Source organism: Platalea leucorodia (genome assembly GCF_965183815.1).
Source record: "Platalea leucorodia genome assembly, chromosome: 1".
Classification (NCBI taxonomy): domain Eukaryota; kingdom Metazoa; phylum Chordata; class Aves; order Pelecaniformes; family Threskiornithidae; genus Platalea; species Platalea leucorodia.
The window spans coordinates 15,411,561-15,432,757 of record NC_138823.1 but is presented as its reverse complement, the minus strand read 5'-3'; the positions used below and the strand labels follow the sequence as shown (position 1 = coordinate 15,432,757).

The following is a 21,197-nucleotide window of genomic DNA, read 5'->3' as shown; positions in this document are numbered from 1 at the left end:
GCCCTTCAGATGTTATCAAGGCTATTGCCATCCCACACCCCTTCTGCGATTGTGACACATTTCACTCCCGTTGCTCAGCAATTATGTCATTTTTCAAAATGGAAAAGAAAAAAAAAGTTCCCACTTGTAGAGAGAAAGGTGGACTACAGCAACTGCTGATCAGTTTTGTCAGAAGTGTCCAGCAAACACATGTGGCAGATTAATGAAATGATTGTTGTAACTCAGATGAGATGCATTATTTGCAGAACCTGCAATGCCAGCAGTGAGGCATTAAACTGCTTTCCCATTTTAAATGCTGAATTGGTTCTATACTACATTTTGTAATCCCTCTAATCACAATGCTATTATTTTCTTTACCAGGCGCTTCTATACTTTTCCTTCCCCATCAAGGCAGCTGTGCCATTAAAATACTTCTTTATTTTTGAAGCAATCTCTATGAAGCCCTTAAAGTACCTTCAAAGTGAAAGCAGAGGGTTTGGATGGCTTTGTGGAGCAGCTTCACAATGAGGCAAGCAGCACAACTGGCGCTATAAGTACATTATGCATCCGCACGCTGTATGGAATTGCTTTTTCCTCTAAAAGCCACTCCATCTTTTTATCTATATTTCTTTTTCCCTGAAGAGAAGTTCTTTTAAATAATGTGTCTGTGTCTACACGTATCTATAGTTTATTTCTAGAGTACTACCACAGCTTTTTACTGCTTATGTTTGCTAATACATACTGCAATTGCTGCTCCTTTTCACACTAGTGTAATGGGAAAGAACACAAATTTCACATTGATAGCTTTCACGGGATAACAGGAGCCAGATCAGACTACGTTTCCCTCCTTATGCTCCCTCAGCTGCCTCTTTGTAACCATCTGCTCTCGCCTGCCCTGTACGAGGACTGCGTTCGCTCCCTGCGGCAGAAACCACTACTTCGCTGTGCATTTGTGCAGCCCCTAGCACACTGCAGGGTCACAGACTGCACCGTTTCCCACGGGCTTACACCTTGCCATCCTTCACATGCACGCACTGTGCGCATGCAACCACTGAAAATGTTAGCATCGTTGATTTTTTGGTGAAAGTCCAACTGTAAAAAGCCTGACAAACAGAAATGTCTCCTCCTATTATCACCTGATGGACCGAAGCCATAGATAGAGCATGCTTGTACAGATGAATTTCATAAAGGATCCCTTTAAATAGTTTGGAAGGTCAATCAATAGTGGTCTTTGTGAGTAAACATCATCTGTTCTACTTACACCCATCTAAAGAGCTAAGTATTAGTCTGAGCTAATTATTTTGACTACCTATGGGCAGAAAGAAGAGAAGCAATAGGAAAATAATCCTACCTTGTGGTGGGCGGTGAAGGAGAAGGAAATGAATAATGGTCCTTTGCAGATGCCCTTCCTTTCCCCTCTGTCCTGGGCAGAGCACAACAGACTAACTCAGGCAAGATCTCCCACTTACACGCGGCTGCTGTCAGGGCAGATGGTGTTTCAGAATCCCCAGGCACGCAGTCAGGGCGAACAGGATGAACAGGAGAAGGCAGATCTTTTATGCTGAATGTAGAAACCTTGCTGCAAAAATGCAGGCCTTCATATTACACTATTTATAACAAGAATGGATGATATAGCAATGGGGAAACAACATGCTACGGCAAGAATAGACTTGGATTCTGAATCAGACATTTGTCCTCCTACAATAAGCTGGCTTACAGGACCCCAACAGAGAGACATGTTTCTTGTTTTCCTGGCCCGTGACAATGTAAGTTCTGAACCAAGCAGCTATATTCTGCACTACAGGTAGGGTTACTCCAGCACTTCATTCACACCAGTAAAACCCCAGAGCGATAAACAAAACATCAGCCTCAGCTGCTTGAAATGCACAGGGTCACCCAGCGCTCCTGTTTCGCCGCTCAGGACAGGTTTGTTCACTGCACGGTTCTGAAACTTCAGACTTCAGCCAGAGGTCGCAGTCACGAGTGACAGGCTGAGAGAGGAAGAGATACGGACACAGCAAACATTTCAGCCCCCCATTTAGACACCTGAAAGCAAGACAACATGCATACTTCTAACTATGCAACACATGAAAGAAAAAGTCTATTGAAAATGAAGATAGAAGCGAGCACACTAATTATTGTGTATTACTAATAATCACAGAATGAGACATTAGAAGGCACGTTGCCCTGAAGTGTAATTATTTCAGCTATGTGGTATTAACATTTACCAAATATTTTTAAATCCACGTCAGCCATACTGTATGCTCAGATTCTGTACCTATTTTTTGCTAGTCATAAAAAAGACCCAATGCAATAAGTGGTGTTTTGTCACTATTGCAAAGAGTGGGGAGAGAAGAAAGAGAATTTAAAAAAAAAAAAAAAAAATCAAAAAATTCACACTCACACCATATCTATCAGCTTTCATTGTGGTAAACTGATGTGGACATTGGTAATGTTAACTACCTCTCCACAAACATCAACTAAGAAAAGCAAACTTTCTGTCATTGAAGTAACATTTCACCATTCAGGGTCTGCACCTCTGCTGGGGTACACGTCGGGGTCTGCAATTCAGACACCCTCCCACCCTGCCACACCATGTTAAAGCAAAACATGGAGGAGTGGAGCAGCCCAGCTGGGGTCATGCTGAACCTTCACTTCAACAGGCCAAATGTTCGTCAACTTCAGCCAGTCCAACCTGGGTTCTTGTTCCCAATCCGGTGGCCACCAGAAGTTTCACAAGAGCAGGACAGTTGGAAGACAATGCAAAATGGTAAAACTTCATTGCCCCAGTTCAGTGGCCACTGGTGTTTTTCAACCAATTGCAAAAAAACGAAAAAAAAAGGGGGGAGGGAGAGAAAGTGAAGAATAAGATGGTCTTAGCAAACCAAGCGCCTATGCGGATGAATGCGTATGTTCCATTATACTCATCACCAGGACCACTGCTTGGCAAATGCTCTCTTTCTCCTCCAACTCATTTTATAAGTTTGAGCAAAAAGGATAAAGACTGTGAAGCAGAAGCCACTGATTAAAAAACCTGGAGAATTCTTCTAGAAAATTACTTTTTCTGTTCTCTCGTTAGAGAACAGTACCAGGACTTTTTTTTTTTTTTTTAAATAACTGACAAAACACTTTTATATTTCTAAGAAGAATTTTATAACACCCTTATTACTCAGGAGCCTCACTCTTTTGTGCTTGGACATTTCATCACACACTTGACACACACACACCAAATACCCCCGAGCAGAGCAGAGCTCCCCCGGAAGGCAGGGGAGCTGCTGCCACCCCCATCAGTCCTGAACTGGGCCCAGTAAGCCGAGATAGATTCTCATCCTCTTGTTATTGAGTTCAGTCAGCCCTTCAGTGTTGTTCGATGTCATTTTGAAAAAAGTTTTTTTTTTTTTCTTTTTTTTTTAAGAAAGCAAAAGCAACCAAAAGAATTAATGAGCTAAACTATGACAAAAAAGTATAGTCTACTGGTGTCTATATAGCACTTATCAACAGAAGGCAAGATTAAAAAAAAAAAAAAAATCTCACTTCATTTACCAGTTTCTTTTCATAGTTTTCATGAACATTTTAAAGGACTGTTAATTTGTCTCCAAGTCAGATAAAAAAACCTGCCATTGCTAACACAAGATAAAAAGTCTAACTGTAGTGGTTGCCACTAAAAAGCCTTTATTATTTGCTACTGCTGCTACCACATAATGAGACAAAGTATGTCACCAGATATGCACACCTTAAGTAGGAATCAAAACTCCCTGTATAAATAATCTTCTTCTAATAACTGACAGACCAAATTTGGGTCTCACATTCACAATGAACAGGGCTTTACAAGTGTAACATGGGGGAAGCCTGGATAAAAGTTAATGCTTCTGTAAGAGATGATTTTCTGAATCTTGTTAGAAAAGTCGCCTTCTGTTAAAGCCTGTACTCGGAGAAGCACAGGACTTCAGAAGTATAGTAAAAATTTTAATTTTTTTTAACAGAACTCTACTCTGTTACTCCAAATGTCCTGACTCATTGTGTTTATCTAGAGATAACTATGATATTAAAACCAAACAGACCAGACATAAGAGCCAGAAGTAGCATTTTAATGAAAAAAAGATAAGAATTCCAGAAAACACACACAGAGGTTAGACACAGAAGGTGTCAGTTTAAAAAACAATATATATAAAAATATGCGTATTAAAAACCATCCTTCTTTCTCCAATGAAGTTCTCTGCTCTGTAAAAGTGTCCACCCAACTGCCTGAATTTTCTTTATATACCATGAATACTGAAAAGTCAATTAGAAAGTGTGCATATTTATATACATAAATACACACTTTAAAATAAATATATGAACCAAAAAAGCCAAGTATTTTTACACTTCATAAAATTTCCTTAATTTGTATTACATCCTGTACATTATCATAGTCTCACTGCATTATGCACATCGGTTTGGATGGGAATAATCTTGGTCTTTTCTGGACTTGCTCACATTTGTAACAAGGTGGTTCCTTAGGGAACCAGCTGAGGGAGACTAAGATCATTGTTCATTTTTCCATGAAAATCCTACCTCAGCCTATAAAAATTATATTCCATACTCATCAGGAACTTCTAAATGAGTGATCCTTCACTCACACTACACTTTCTGCTGTCTGCATCCCAAATATAGAAACAAACATTTGTACTCCCCTATTTACACTACAGTAGCTACATAAAAAGGAACTTTAAATCTATCTGTGGCCCATGAGTTACTACTGTTCTGCAAGTCCATAGCCGAGGACAGAAAAAGAAGGACACACATCATTAGAAAACAGATTTTGTTTGTTTCTTTGGACAGCAAAACCTCAAAGCAGCCAGGGGTTTAAAGTGCTGGAATTGGTCCCAATGAAGACAAATTAGAAAGCTGAAAGCAGAGGAGATGGTCTATAAGGCATCTTAAATTTCATTCAATACATTGCATTGCTTTGCGCGACAGAAGTCTCACTACTGTGGATACGAGGTACATGTTAATATTATTTGAATACGTAGGATTGCAAAGAAACCTTTTTAAAAACAACTGAGCAATGAGAAAATATAAAACAAATGGATCTGCCCACAATGTTTTATTTACAATACTTTCCTCTATTCCCACTCACCTTTCCACTGTACAGATATGATTGCATGGATGAAGTTTCATAATGACAGCTTAATTCAACTCCTAAAGCCACACAAGTTACAAACCCAACTCTATATTCACATTTTAGAGGATAAAGCAACAAGATTTTTAAATTTAAGGCAGACCAAGCCAGAAAAGACAGGGCACCTCAGGCTATAACATATGAATCCAGATGAAAAACATCACTAAGTTAATACCACAAATAAAAACCAAAGTTACTAACAAGACAGCAATACATTCAGAAAAAGCCCACTTCATTAGCTTGATACTATTATGCCAAGCTTATTCCATCAAGCGAAATGTTGTTTTGTTTGTTGTTTTTGTTTTTAAATCTGAAGCATGTCCAACTTTCTAAATAAAGCTACTGCAATCAGATGTAAAAAACCAACAGTTGATTTCACTACTTTGAGAGCACTACGCTTCCCCTCTTCCCCAGCTATCTCCAGCAGGGACCGCCTTGGAAACGGTTTTCTGTTCATCAACCCAACAAATACAGCTCAGACAATGGAAAAAGGCTCCATTACATTAAATCACCGACATATTTCATTCTGATTTTCCACTAGGATGAGTCTCTTGCAAGCAAAGACAAGCTTGATCTGACTGTGTTCCGTGTCGACTACACATGAGCCCATTCTCAATCTGAAGCCCCATTGCGTCATTTAGCTTCTTCACGTCCAAGCTTGTAAGATCTCCTCTGAGCTTAACATACCTCCTTAGCTTTTACTACAGGGCAGATTTTCATCTGGTGATGTTGAAACACAGGCAGGGTTAGCTTGCCTTTGCAAAAAGCTGGGTACATGCGTTATTAGCTGAGCTTTGTCTCAAAGCCCATCCAAAATTTGGCGGTCTTGCTACCAAATCGATGATTCAAAGCAATAATCATAGAACCACAGAATGGTTTGGGTTGGAACGGACCTTCAAAAGACCATCTAGTCCAACTGCCCTGCCATAGGCAGGGACATCTTTCACTAGATCAGGTTGCTCAAAGGCCCATCCAGCCTGGCCTTGAACACTTCCACAGAGGCAGCATCCACAACTTCTCTGGGCAACCTGTTATAGTGTCTCGCCACCCTCACAGTAAAAAATTTCTTCCTAATATCTAATCTAAACCTACTCTCTATCAGTTTAAAACCATTACTCTTCGTCCTATCACTAAAGCACAAACCTGTTCTCCAAGGGTTCAAGAGAAATCAGCAATATGCTTGATAACTGGCCACAAAACAGACTGCAAGTAGCAGTGATTTTTATCAGTGCCAACCTGTACTGGATCGAGTTCAATGACTTAAGACAGAAGGAAATGAGTTTAAATTGTACTCATTTAAGACTAGATATTTTAGATAAAATCAGAATGGAGAATTCATACCAAGCCTTTATTGTCAAGGCAACTGCTTAAAATGTTTAATGCTATTTTATTCTAAAAGTGAAATACATCACAGCTGTATGCATATTATTTGTTAGAGTTGCTGTACTGATGACAGTAGGAAATACTCTTATTTGTTCAGTCACTTAATTAATTGTTATTGCTTTTTTTTTGACATTTAAAAAAGAAAAATAAGGACGCTCATTTGCTCTATTAACTCCCAAAGTGTCAGATTCAGTAAAAACTTCAGTTTTCCACTGTGTAGAAATCACCCCCAAAACCCTGATTTTAGGCCTTTAAAGATCAAAAAGACTGATAAGGCTTTTAAAGAATCTCTCCCAATTTTATTTTTTTAACATTCTCTTGTTTTTTATTCTAGTTAAAAACATATCTAATATGACAAATTATTGTCCTATACCCAAAGCATCTGGAGCACACACATTCACCTGCACACAAACAAGAAACAGCAGCTTATGAATGAGAGCAGACACTTCATTTGTCTTTAGGAATTCACCTCTGAAGTATGTTTATTCACTGACATACCAGACATGGAAGAACTGACCTGGTATTTTATCTAAAATTAGTTAACAGTTTGTTAAACTCAGTCACCCATATAAAAATCCATATATTCATATATCCATAGAACCTTTCTCTTCCTTTGCCTGCCCCAGGAACAAATAAACAAGCAAATAAAAAACACTCATGAAAAACTTATCTATTCCCATTCTGGTTGTTACCCAAGTCATTTGGAAAAAAAGTCTCCACAGTGCCTGAAAAAGAGAGATTCCATTATTTTAATTATCTTCATCTAGAAAAAAATAACATAGTGCAATGTCCAGGATGTGTGCCGGCTGAAACTCTATGGCAATACCTTGCTTCTGTAACACCCACTTCCTCAGACTGTTAGGTTTGCACCTTTGTATGTCTTTAACAGCATGATAAATGCTTTTTAAGCAGTAGCCAGGACTTCAAGGAGCCTGAATTCTTTAAGACTCACCAAAATAAATAAGAACGCAGTCCTACCTACCTTAGATATTTCTGGCTCCACTTGTTGTCTCTTGGGTGTCTCTTTTGACTCAGACCCTTTTGGAGTGCTAGTGTTCTTAACAGAGGGCGATTCAACTCCTTCACCTTCAAGTTGCAGGTTAATACCTTCTGTGGGGACAGGGTGATCAATACCGTTCGGATTCAGATTGCAATGGATTGCTGGGAAAAAAAAAAATATGAGACAGAGAAAACACTGCTTAGGAAAGAAGAACCCAATGTTACAAACATTTATCACAAAGTACTAAGAAGTGCCATGTGGTAACCAGAGCTACGCCTGATCATGGCAAAAGAACGATCTGTAGCTTGACGTGGATTCACGGTGAAATATTTGAGAAAGAAAATCAGAGGCAATGCAGCAGTGTATAAGGCTATTTAGTGCAGGCTACTGTGTTGAACTGTGCTCTGCTGGATTCACTACAGCATCCAAGACCCTCAACTTACAGCTTTCACTGGGGTAGGACAATATATCCCATGTATTCATCATTCAGCCATACCTTTTTTTCTTTTCTAGGCAAGCAAGTTAAAGTTTTTCTACTACGTTTTCAATTGCTACAACATTCTAGGTCCTAAACAATGTGAGATAAGTAAGCTGTGCACAGCAAGTCAGCAAGTCAGTCTCTGCACAGAGTAATGACTTACCCAGCTGATTATCTCTCCTTCAGCACTTTGTACCACTGCAAATTACCACCTACACCATCCTAACAACAAGAGGGATGTACTCTCTAGGAGCATATAATGAGGTGTGGACTAATGACAGCAGAATAAGGAAAACAGCTGGTGGAAAAAATAAAACAAATGCAAACCATACCACAGAAATGCACGTTTAGATCTATGGCAGTAGTTTAACTGTTTTCTGTCCGAAATGTCACAGTTCCAGCACTCACATAGGGAGCAGCCTTAACAACCTTCCTGGCACGTGCAGCAATGTTAAAATGTGTGGATCCTGAGGCAACTTCCCCTTCATGCGAGTATCCGATTTTTGCATTCATGTTCCTGGGTAACTGTGCTACTTTTAGCACTACTCATAATTAGCGGTCCCAACTTTCCCTGTATGCAAAAGATCTTTGCTCAGATACTGTGGTGCAATGTTTGACAGGCCTGAATAGAAAACCAAAACACAATATGAAGCCAAAATAAAAGCTGCCCTTTTACTCTTGCTTGGCTTCGAAGCAAAGGGTGGGGAGCAGAGGAAGGAATGAGAACTGCCAGTTTCTACCAGCTATGGATCAGCCCTTGAAAGCCTCTCACGGGAAACAGGCTCAAGCAGCTGGAGAAGGCAAAGGGTCCTTCAACTACAGCATCTTTTGAAAATCCATTCACCTGAAATCCCAGAGTCTTAATTAAAAACATTGAGCCTAAATTACAGCAATTCCTTGGTGCAGAATTAAAGCAAAGGCCAAAAAGTTGGCCTTTTCTCCTTGGGATTTTTAAAAACATCCAAATATTTGTAAAAGATAAGTGATCTGTTCAAGTACTACAATGCCCACATCTGCAAGCTAGGGATGGAAACATCTCCTCTCTTCAAGTCAAAGGCACATTATGAAAGATAATTCATTAACAACACTAAGTGATGGAAAGCAGTAAAGAATTGCAACATGTTTTATTACAAATTGCAGCCATTCTGTATAGAAGAATAGAAAAATATATCACTGGCCCACAGAAAACTAATAAATTAAACTAAAAATGGGAAGAAAACTGAATTTCAGGCTCACTGTGAGTAGCTGTAGGGGATTAGTCCTGAACTTCTTTTACAAGTATGTAAAAGAGACAGAGATCCCTCTCCAAATAGTCAATTCTTTAGCAGACAGCACGAGATGAAGAGGAGGAAGAATCACTAGACTACATCACGTCCGGAGCTGAGCCCTGCAGAGACCTCCTTCTGGGGAAGGAAACAGAAGAGGTGAACAATACAGAGCTTCTGGAGGCGAAGCACAGGGTCTACTGGCTACCCTACGGACCACCACAGAAGGATTTCCAGCTAAAAATCCCTTCTTTCTCAAAAGCGATCCTCCATCTGCTTAGGCCTTGCATACAGAGCTGTGGTTTTGCTTTAAAAGCACTGAAAACCCTCTGACAAGTTTTTTGGGAACTCCCAGGTTTCCCCTTCAGGCACCAATTTCTGAAAAACAAGAGTATTTTTTTATTTTAATAGGGAAAAAAGCACATAAGGAAAAGGGGTCTACAGCAGTCTGTGTGGCTGTTGTTCTTGTCTGTCATCTTTCTGTCTCATTTTAGTAGGGCAGGCATCTGCAATTTCTTCCTGACACCTAGAGAGCTGCTACAGAGCCTTGTTTCCCAAGCCAACTCTAAGGAGCTCTTCCCTGAGTCTAGCTGCAGCTCTTCTACTTGCAAGTCGCTTTCTTCCATGGTTCAAACCAATTCTATAGGTTGGCTGAAGGCAAATCCCATCATTCTGGCATTACCTCTCACTGGTGAGAAGGGACAAATAGATGACTGTCTTCAAGTCACTCCTTTCCTCCTACTGGTTTTCCCAGCCACACCTCTGAGTCAATCCAAAACATAAATACTTAAACCTTAATAATGTTAGTAGAGGCATTTCCTAACTTTTGAGTCGTTTATTTCTAGGTACCTACTCCTTCCTGGATTTTGATTTTATCATGGCTACAAGACTACAATGGAACTGAACTTGAACACAGCTGCTGCTTGATTTTTTTCCCCTGCAGGACCTCTTTCTGTGTCAGAGAAAATGCAAAATCCTTTTTACTTCTGCAGTGAAGCTAACAGCCTTCACCTGCTCTGGCTGTATGGCCATTATGGGCAGGTATCCAGAACCTGCCAAGCTGTTATGATGGAGTCTTTGGGGCTTTTAAGCTCCCATGGGAGGTTTCACGGAGATATTATTTTGTGGTTTATATTTACATCAGTGTGTCTTAAGACACCAAAAAATTATCCCTCTTTCTCCTAGATCATATCCACCTATCATTATGTATCTCCTCTAGATCATATTTACCTACCTGAAAGAAACAAGTAATTACTAATGACTACTTTACTTATCCTCCAGACCACAGAAGAGATAGACGTGATCCACCAAGACAGACTTTTTTGCAGCCCAATGAGTATGTAAACCGTTCTGTTAGTAGCCAAACTAATTCCCTTCTTCACAAAAAAATGGGATATATACTAACCAACCTGTAAAAATACTCCCAGCACACCCTGCTCCAGCAAGGGCTGGAAATTAGCAGTGAAAGACACTTGGTATGGAATGCAGTCCATAAAAATCCCTCCAGCTGTCTTCTGCAAGGATCTTACCTAGCTGAATAGGAAGACTCCTGCATACACCTTTGAAACGCTAACACACCTCAGTAGCATCCAGAAACAGGCAGTTTTTGGCTGCTGGCCCCCTTCCAGTGCTCACTAGGGAGAAATTACAAAGCACAGTGGGACTTAACAGTGCCTGGAAGAACATTGCCAGCAGCAAGCTTCCTGTGGATTGCAACTCCTCCCTTCCCAGTGCCCCCAAACAATACAGATTAGGGAGGAGAGTGGTAGGAGATGGACAAGGAAAGCCTTCTGGCTTACAGCATTGATTTACCGTGCATTACAGGGAGCAAATGATCCAGATTGCTGATAACATGGTAGAATAAGCATCACCTGGATGGCTTAAAAAAGAATAAATCACATGGCAAGATGCTGCTTGACTCTTAGCCCATCATTCTTTCAAGAGTAATGAATGTTAGTGCTGTTTCAGCAATGCTTTATATTGGGCTCCTTCAGTATACAAGAGAGAAAAAATTGGAGAGGCTGCTAGTGATTACATATATGCCCATTACCTTTTTATTGAAAATGAGTGACTGGTTAAAAGAAACACAGGCTGCCTCAGGAAAGACTTTTCCAAAGTTGCTGTTATTGGAGCAGGTGGGGGAGGAAGAAAACATTTTTATTTCCTAGGGGTAGAGGAAGAAGGAAAGAGTTCATCTCTCTCCTTCACCTCTGTCACAGTCTTGGCTTACCATATACCTGGACTGAATCTGTTCCTTAAGGAAGACACACCTAGAACAAGAGCCTCAGTATGGGGAGAAGGCAGACTGAAGGGCAGGAGGGAAAAAAGCAGAGATGAGGATAAGTGTCTCGCCCACTTGGCAAAGCTAATCTCTCTTTGTTATGAGCCATCTTCAGGTAGCCAGCTCTACCGTTTTCCCCTAGCGCTGCCTCCAACTCTCAGCTACACAGAGGGTAAGAAGGAAAGAACATTTGCTTGCATGGCTCTGTTATTTCCTGGTACCACACAGACATATGTATTTCCATCTCTGTGGCAGACAGAAGTTGAGCTCTTGCCTCCTTTTAAATGTCAATACAACCCATAATTGCTCCCTTTCAAGATTTGTTAAAAGCAGGGAAAGAGGTCAAGGTTTGGTCAATAATAACATATTCTCTTCTTAAATCAGCACCTTATAAAATTTTGGCTAGATAAGACCAGCTCTAAACTCAGGATCCACTATGCAAAACTAAAGGGGCTGGGGGGCTGACAGCACCCAGGGTTACCATCCTGTAGAACTGAGTTTAAGCAGCTCTTACAAAAGAATCACAAGTGACCAACTTTATCACAGCCCAACTGCTCTGACCCTCTTAGCTGACTTCTTAAATCTCTTTCAGAACTTAATGGCGTTTGTCTGGAAAAGATTCTATCTACAGACAAAGCAGTTTTTTGCTAAAATACTTGTCCAGGCTCTTACTTCTCATTACCCTGGTATTAGCTAACGCCAGCTCACCCCACCCTCTGCATTCAGACCATTTTCTCACATCGCTGCTTTGACGATATCCCTACTCTCTCAGCACCTCTTCACTCTACCAAATTAAATCCACCTCATCATTCCCAGACTTTAAAAGTCCATCAAGACACCAAACCCTACCTCCAAATCAGCTGACAGTATCAGCCTAATACCACTAGATATCAGCAGTATCATTAGATTTTGAAACAGAACCTCTTTCGATATTCTTCCATGCAATCTCATTATTCATGTATCATCCATATGTCTCAGTAATACAACTCTTCATCCAGTTTGAGCACTTAAATTCTCCATTCCCTGCTGAAAACCCCACCTAACAGTTGATTAATGCTGTGTCTCCATGCTTCCCAACAGTTGTCACTTAATTTGGATTGAAAGCTTTCTGCAGTGGGAACTTGTTTTCTTTTGGGGAGGGAGGGTGGACGTTCTGCACAGCTCCAACTGCTCAGCAACAAGTACATGACGAATGGTGCTGGCAGACACAATAGCACAGATCCACAGATTACATTTACGAAACAAACTATTATTTAAAACAAAGGTACTTAAGTGCTCTTATATGCCTAGCTCCATGGCAGAGCTCAATCTACAGGGAAAAAATCCACTTTTCCAGAACTTTAAAGACTGCTGAGATCTGCCAAGTTATGAAAGTCAAAAACTCTGTGAGAAAATAGTAAGTGGAGCACCCAAAATGGAAAAATGACCACATCTGTCCTAAAAAACTAGGGAAGCAACAAAATTAATGCAATACACAGTGTATTTTTTCCACATGCTAGAACACAAACCCAAGTCCTTTCCATATATACAGAGCAAGAGAATTTGTTGCCCTGCAGAAGCTGACAGATGTGAGCCGAGCTCTGTGCCCACGCAGATCCCTTGCAGCATGCGTATGCGGTTCGAGAGGGGAGCTCGCAGGGCACCGTGAATGCTCCGCTCCCCTCGCTACCTCCTCCCCATAGACGCCTGCCTCCCGGATGGCAGGCAGCCACCAGACAGCTTGCCTGAGCACGCTTGATGGTACACAAAGTCACCGAGAGCCACAGTAAGTGACTGGCATCTGGGGGCAAGCCTTGCATTTTACTAAAGGGTGCTCTATGAATCCTGTCTTGAGAAAAGCCTGAAGTCACTCTTCAAAACGCAGCCTTGATATATCCAAAGTTTTGCATGGGCAGATGGAAAGTCTTTGTCTCTCCATCTGTAGGCTCAAGGCTCAGCAGATCAAATCTGTGTTCAATCACTACCTCTGTGCTATCTGCTGCCTACAGCGTCAAACGTTTCATAACTACTTGTTTCAGTGGGAATACTGCTGGCTGCTTAAAATTTTAAGCAGATCAATTAAGGCTACATTAAAGCATATTTGGCAAGTACTTGAGTTACATGCAATAACAATTGCTCTATTCTGAAAAGCGATCGAGTAAAAATAGCATCTTCTTACTCATCTGCCCTGTTCTGTGTGCATCACAGTCATATGCTAGCTTTTGCTATTCGGAGACAAAAAGCAGGCACAGGAGATACCCATCCAACCTCTAACAATCCTTAGAAAACTTTCATGTATCAAATACTGGCAAACATGCAAGCTCCATTTTATGTATTCATGCCGCAGACTTAGCTGCACAATGCTAAGAGGTAAGTCCATACAATCCACCTGCTACTCCCACCATAAAATGCCACGTTGTTGAAAAAGGCAGACAGAAGTTAGTCTGTACAGCTGGAACATTAACAAACTCAGGCTGGACATAGCAGGGACCTTACAGAAAGGATCCAAATATCTTTTCAGTCATCTCAAGTCTTCATGAAGGTCATGAAGATTTAACAGGTATTTCCAGGAAAGGAGATCCTACAAGACCTTTAGACAGCAGCTCCCACTGGACCTGTTCCTTCCACCTCTGCCCAGTTCTTTGTCAAAAGCAAATAAAACCTCCACCCACATCAAATTCTGCAGTCGGCACTTTCAGTCAGACTTCTATACACCTCCAGATGCTGCATTTCAATACTGAGTAGTCAAACAACATCCCTAGGGCTTTTTGCTTGCCATCATGCACAATCCACTTGAACCGGGTTGATCAGAGAGGAGACATTCACATTGACAACGCTGAGATTTCATAGAATCATAGAATCGTTTAGGTTGGAAAAGACCCTTAAGATCATCAAGTCCAACCATTAACCTAGCACTGCCAAGTCCATCACTAAACCATGTCCTCGAGCACCACATCTATCCATTCTCTAAATACCTCCAGGGATGGAGACTCAACCACTTCCCTGGGCAGCCTGTTCCAATGCTTGACCACCCTTTCGGTGAAGAAGTTTTTCCTAATGTCTAACCTAAACTTCCCCTGGCGCAGCTTGAGGCCATTTCCTCTCATCCTATCACTTGCTACTTGGGAGAAGAGACCGACCCCACCTCGCTACAACCTCCTTTCAGGTAGTTGTAGAGAGCAATAAGGTCTCCCCTCAGCCTCCTCTTCTCCAGGCTAAACAACCCCAGCTCCCTCAGCCGCTCCCCATAAGACTTGTGCTCCAGACCCTTCACCAACTTCACTGCCCTTCTCTGGACACGCTCCAGCACCTCCATGTCCTTCTTGTAGTGAGGGGCCCAAAACTGAACACAGGACTCGAGGTGCGGCCTCACCAGTGCTGAGGACAGGGGCACTGTCACCTCCCTGGTCCTGCTGGCCACACTATTCCTGATACAGGCCAGGATGCCATTGGCCCTCTTGGCCACCTGAGCACACTGCTGGCTTATATTCAGCTGTCTGTCAACCAACACCCCCAGGTCCTTTTCAGCCAGGCAGCTCTCCAGCCACTCTTCCCCAAGCCTGTAGCCTTGCATGGGGTTGTTGTGACCCAAGTGCAGGATCCGGCACTGAGCCTTGTTGAATCTCACACAGTTGGCCCCGGCCCAACGATCCAGCCTGTCCAGGTCCCTCTGCAGGGCTTCCTACCCTCCAGCAGATCGACACTTCCACCCAACTTGGTGTCATCTGCAAACTTACTGAGGGTGCCCTCAATCCCCTCATCCAGATCATCAATGAAGATGTTGAACAGGACTGGCCCCAGTACTGAGCCCTGGGGAACACCACTCGTGACCGGCCGCCAACTGGATTTGACTCCATTCACCACCACTCTCTGGGCTCGGCCGTCCAGCCAGTTTTTAACCCAGCGCAGAGTGCACCCATCCAAGCCGTGAGCAGCCAGCTTCTCCAGGAGAATGCTGTGGGAATTTCATTCCAGATTGAGATGGCTGCTCATGCTGACCTAATGAGCAAGAAGGATCCACACTGCAAAGCCCTTCCCCACTTTCCAGAAGCTTGTACTTCATTAGTAACTCTGAATACCCCTAGAAAACATGGGATTATTTCAAAGTTATGTCTGACCTGATCAGTTAGTACTACCTTCTACAATACTAAAAAACAAGATTAAAAACAGCTAATAAAGATGACTTTAATTTGTACCATAAAATTTAGGATTATTTTGACGACTTTATTTGGCAGAAAGTCTTTCCACAATAATCAGTTTCTGTAACTCCTATGGATGGTCCATCTGCCTCATCAATCAGTTTCTAGTTTTGAGAAACTGTCTGGCTTTTGCCTATAGGAATTACTTCTCCATACAGCCCTGTCTCCAGCTAATGTAAATTGGCACAGTTCCCCCAACCCATCACTTCGGACCAGCTAAAACTGCAAGGTTTCACAGGAATACAACTGCTGCTTGTGTTGCGACCTAGTAAATACTGCTGGCAACCTGCTGAGGAAGTAGCTTCAAGATTTTGCCTACTCTGTTTCTCAAATCTGCCTGTCTAATGGCCACCAAATCAGTCAGGACCTTTTCTACTTCAGTAGAGAGAACATGAATTTATCAGAAACCTCCTCTAAAGCTGAAGTCTCAAAGTACTTAGCTGAAGTAATATTGGTGTCTAGCTACCTGCTTCTGTTAGTTAGCATCAAAAATCAGCATTAAGCAGTTACAAATAGGCTGTGCCAAAAGCCAGGCCAGTGCTGAGTTGTGGGGTGCTTTGTAAACTGCTGCTACTGATGAGCTGTACCCATAGGTTTGAGTTCAAAGCTCAGACAGACACAGACAGCAAGGCCTGGCAGACACAGCAGCACACTGCTGTACCGTCAGGTCCATCCAGAGTTGCTTGTCTTTCTAGCCTCTCTTTATCATGACTATTAATCATCTACTGGATTAATCAATTTAACAAATGATAAACTTCTTACAACATATGAATTTTACAACCAAGAGTTTGTCCAAGTGGTGGGACATGCCCTCCAGCAGGGAGGTATCTTGAAGGGCAAGAGAAGAGACAGCTCTGCAGCAAGGAAGCGGACATGGAACCAGGTCAAGATGGGCAGGGAGGGCAGAGCAAAGGGGAGAGAAGTGCAGCAAGAGGACAGAGGCAGAAGGGGATAAAGCATTCAGAGGAGGGGTGTTCATTTTAGCTTGTCACTGTAAATTATGGGGCTTTTGCCTTTTTTACCCCTTTAGAATTACCATCAGCAAGACAAAATTTAAAGTAACTGCACTCCTGATGCAGCAATCTCTAGATGGGCCACTGGGTAGTCATCCAACAGTACCAACCCAATTACTACTACAAGCCATTTGCTCGCTCCAGAAACAATGAAAAAGTGCCCAAAACTAAAGCCAGAGGCAAACACAGAAAGAGAAAAAATGTGCGACAACCTACTAGACTCCACATACATTTCTTACACACACCTCAGGTCTAATCGGCAGCTGATGGCAGCGAGTCTTGTATAGCATCAGAAATATATCAAGAAACCAGCATAAGTAATTTAGGAGTTTCATCCAGAATCAAACTAAACTCATAATTTGGTTGAAGGCCATGCAGATCTTCAGTGGATAGAGAGAAAAAAAGACTCCTTAGTTGTCTATGGAACAGAAACACTAAGCCCAGAATAAGAAATCCTCTTCTTGTATGGGTTAAGTTTGCCTTTTAAGACCCTCATCCTACCAGGATATGTAGGCACTTAAGTTTACTCAGCTAAGAAATTTACTTGTGCATTTTTGACAATTTTCCTACTGGAAACTACTTATTTTATGTGTGGCAATATCCACTTGCCATCCCTTATCTCATAGACTTTAGCAAATGCTGTAAACATAAAAGACAGTTTCTGTTACACCTGCTCTTTAGGAGACAGACTGCACATTATCACTGCGCTAGATAGACCCTGGAGCCTCAGCAATGCAAGTTCTGCCTTTGTAACAGCAACAGGATTTCATGATAAAAAGCAGGCACAATGACTGGACAGCCAAATTATTTCTGAAGCATTTTCTCATTCCATTTTAATAACTGTACAGTTGGTACAAGCAGCTCTTGAACTCACACTGGCAAAAGAGAGGCTCATTGAAAAATGGAGCAATTCAGTGAATAAGTAAGGCAAGTCTCCCACAAATCCTGCACAGGTATAGAGGAAGTGCACAATACTGGCAAAGAAGGGGACTAGTGAGCTATGAACTTAGATCAGAGCAAAATGGATCTTAGTGAACAAAGTAATAAAGGTCAGTAACATCCACCATACGTATACAGGAACATAATTTCAGCAATGGATTACAGTACAAAATAGTTAGTAATTTGTTTTGCAAACTAATTTCATCCTCTGTTAATAAGAAGGCTTGTGAGAGCATCTACAAAGCTTCTCCTGAAAAGTGAAACAACTCCTCTGGATTTCAAGTTTGTGAGACGCACAGACTTGCAATCAAAGAGGGTGCTACAGGAGATAAGTATGAAAAACAAAAAAATCAATGGGTAGATAGAAAGGAAGAGACCTAAAATAATGCTTTCTCTGAAGGAAAAGTACCCACCATACATTGCAATTGTCAGTCACCAACTGACTTAGGCAAACTCCAGACTAGGTACCACTGTTGCCCTCTGAGGATTTCACAGTGAATATGGAGAGGAAGTAGATAGAAAAGATAAAGAACACACCTGGCTAAGAAACAAGGCTTCATTAGTTCCACTATTCCTGGAAGAAACTTGTCGTGCAATCACTGCTTACGAGATTAGCTAGTCACGCTCCACCGCAAATTATATTTCTAAGAATGCCTCATCTCAAGTCCTAATAGCACTACTATTCAATTCTATAATCAGCCAGCATTACATCAGAAACCTTTTCTAAACACTAGTGAGCCTACCCAGCACACAAAGAATGGCTGAGACACACACAGGTTATGTCTTTATTACGGCATCAGCGGTGCACCAGACACGCATCACAGATCTCTGCCTTTGCCCTACTCGTGAAAGCCGGTGTCTGTTGAACATGCGGCACAGAAACGGCTGCAATTCAGCTGTGGATCCAGGCTCTATTTCTTGTCCCATGAATGATTCACAAAGTCATCAAAATGGAAAGCAAAATATATTTATTCATTCTCACTAGCATAACTAGTTTGCAGTCTGGCAGTTGACTTCTGTTTTCGGTCCTGGCTTTCTCTCAACTGCCTAAAAGTTACCTCCTTTATCATTGTTCGAGGCTACCCCTTCCCTTGCACATTTAACCGAAGGGTCTGGAAATGCCTTCTTTCCTTCCCCCAGTAAAATTCTTTACCTCCTACTGCTTACTCATACCACCGTATCCTACTCACTCTAGTACCCCAGCTGATTTGTGTAGCGACAAACCATTAGCTGAGAGCATGCAATTATTTTGCTAGAGGAAAATCCAGGAGAAAGCTTCTATTTACACACATTACAATTCTTCTTTCTTTATGTTTCTGAAACAGCATTATTAAAAGTCTCTTTCTTGCTTTTACTAGGTTATTTGCAGAGAAACAAATCAACTGAACTAAAATCCCCTCCGGTGGAAAAAAGAAAAAAAAGAAACCACAGAAACAGGGCAGAGGAGAGCAAATGAGTGGGGGAATGGAGAGTAGTAATGATCTGAGTGTTCGGCTGAAGAGCATGAGCTAGCAAGGTTCCACGTTACATAGAGATGGATAGGACTGCACTAAAGACAGGCTACAATCCACTCCAGCTGTCTTCCTCCCGCCCTTTTCCTGTTCAGTCACATACTCCCTGCAAGCATATTAGATCCTGTAATTAACTGAACACAGAGATCACTTCAGTCCCCCTGCCCACCTGCTTGCTTCATCCAGGAGCAGCACATATTAGGGCGAATTCTTGCTGTTCCAAGTAATGAACCTGCTCTTTAATGCCAAGTTTAGCTCATGCTGCATGGAGAGCATGCAGCTACTGACAGCAACTCCCTCATCATTCTCTTTGTACCCCTTCTGCCACAGGACGCTTCTGGAGGGAGAAAGAGGACCCTAGGCAAAGGTGAGGGAATACACAACCTACCCAAGGCAGAAGCCACTAAGGGTGAGATCTGTAAATCTCATCTGCTCCAGGCTCTCCGGAAGGTCTCTCTCGGACCATGTTTCACCTCATTTATGCAGGGCAGTACAGCAGTTTCCAGCCCTACCTGCTGTGGGGAACTTGTGTTTTCCAGGATGGCGTTTCTACAGCTGCAGCCTCATGCAGGGCCCCTCCTTCCCGCCCAATCCCATTGACCGGACACAGCAGACAGTTCCTCTTACAGAGAGTATCAGTTATTACATGTTGGGGAAAAAGAGAGTTACATATCTTATACGTCATGACCCTGTCTGTTAACGTTTTTATAGCTCAGTGCCCAATTCCCCATCTCCTCTCTGTGTTTCTAGGTTGCCCTGGCCAAATTCCCCTCTCAGTTACTTGATGCAAATCAAGTGGTGAGTGGAATTGTTCTGGATGTACACAAGATGAGCTAGACTTTGTCATAAAAGCGATCCGGCTAGGTCAGACTAAAAGTCTAGCCCTTTATGCCACTGCTGAAGGAAACAGTGTGACAGCAGGGCATACAGGAATTGATCCTCCCTTGGCAGGCCAGGAACGACCCAAGGTTGAAAGCTGCACCTGGGGAACCGTGTTATACAAAAAAATATTTCCTTTTTTTATTTTAAGCACAAAACCCTACAGCTTCATTGTTCTGCCTTGTGAACTAGTTCCTTTTTCACCTTCTCCAAACCATCCATCAATGTCTAAGGCTTCTCTCCATGGTCACCTCTTTTCCAAGCTAAAGAATCTGAATCTATGTAACCTGCCCTCAGAGAACATACCGCGTCTCTGACCGGCCGACTGCCCTTTCCTGTACGCACTCCAGTCCTGTGCCTTTTTTGGGGCGTGGCAAGCAAAACTGCAGGGAGCATTCAAAATAAAAGAGCAGTATGCAATAATACAGAAACAAAGATGTTTCTTGCCTTGGTCTGAGCTCTTCCTCACAGTTCCTGAAATCCTATTTGCTATTTTGACTACCACCAACCAGACAGTTTCAGAAGACTTCGAAATTACTCAATTTTCTGGCCATTTTCTCCACCTTTGCCTTTGGCACCTTCCAGAACTACTCCCTCTACATTCTCTGCATGCTTTGAGCAAATAATTGAGGGCTGAGTTGTTCGCTGTTAATCTGCAAGGGTAAATACCTGTATCCGTTCAAAGGCAGCAGCTTTCATGAGAAATAACCCACAATAGGATTGCTCAGTCCCAACCTCCGACTACCTCCTGTGCACAGAAAGTCGAGTCCTTGTCTCTGAGATCTATCATTTGGACAAAAAGAGAGACGCCAGAGAGATGGGACAGAGCACGAGAGGGTGAAGCTGTCTCAGCAAGGAGAGCAGAGAAAGTTAGCACCAGAACCAGATGCAGTATCCCTAACAAATCCAGAAACTCAATACTCGGTGCACTGAGCAGTAGCCCTCCGACAGCTCTACTATCACTGCAAGCTAGCTGTAGCACTTCCAGAGTCCAGTGAGCAAAACAAACACTTATGGTGCTACCCAGACACGTAGGCCTGCACTCACTAGCAAGCCTCCACAGATGATGTTGTGGACAGAAACCTCTCCACAGTTATCAGCTGAACAACCGGTGCCAATCTGCAACTCTG

At 42.2% G+C, this 21,197-nt stretch overlaps 1 protein-coding gene across 1 annotated transcript in view; it reads right to left on the bottom strand.

The window, feature by feature from the left end:
* Window positions 1–21,197, bottom strand: part of SAMD12 (sterile alpha motif domain containing 12) — a gene marked incomplete at both ends in the record, with an annotated part of 128,457 nt that overhangs the window by 100,721 nt on the left and 6,539 nt on the right. The window contains 2 exons of the mRNA XM_082315777.1: window positions 7,216–7,248; window positions 7,506–7,684. Of these exons, the coding sequence (XP_082171903.1) occupies window positions 7,216–7,248; window positions 7,506–7,684 (212 nt within the window). The remainder of the gene's footprint in view (window positions 1–7,215; window positions 7,249–7,505; window positions 7,685–21,197) is intronic.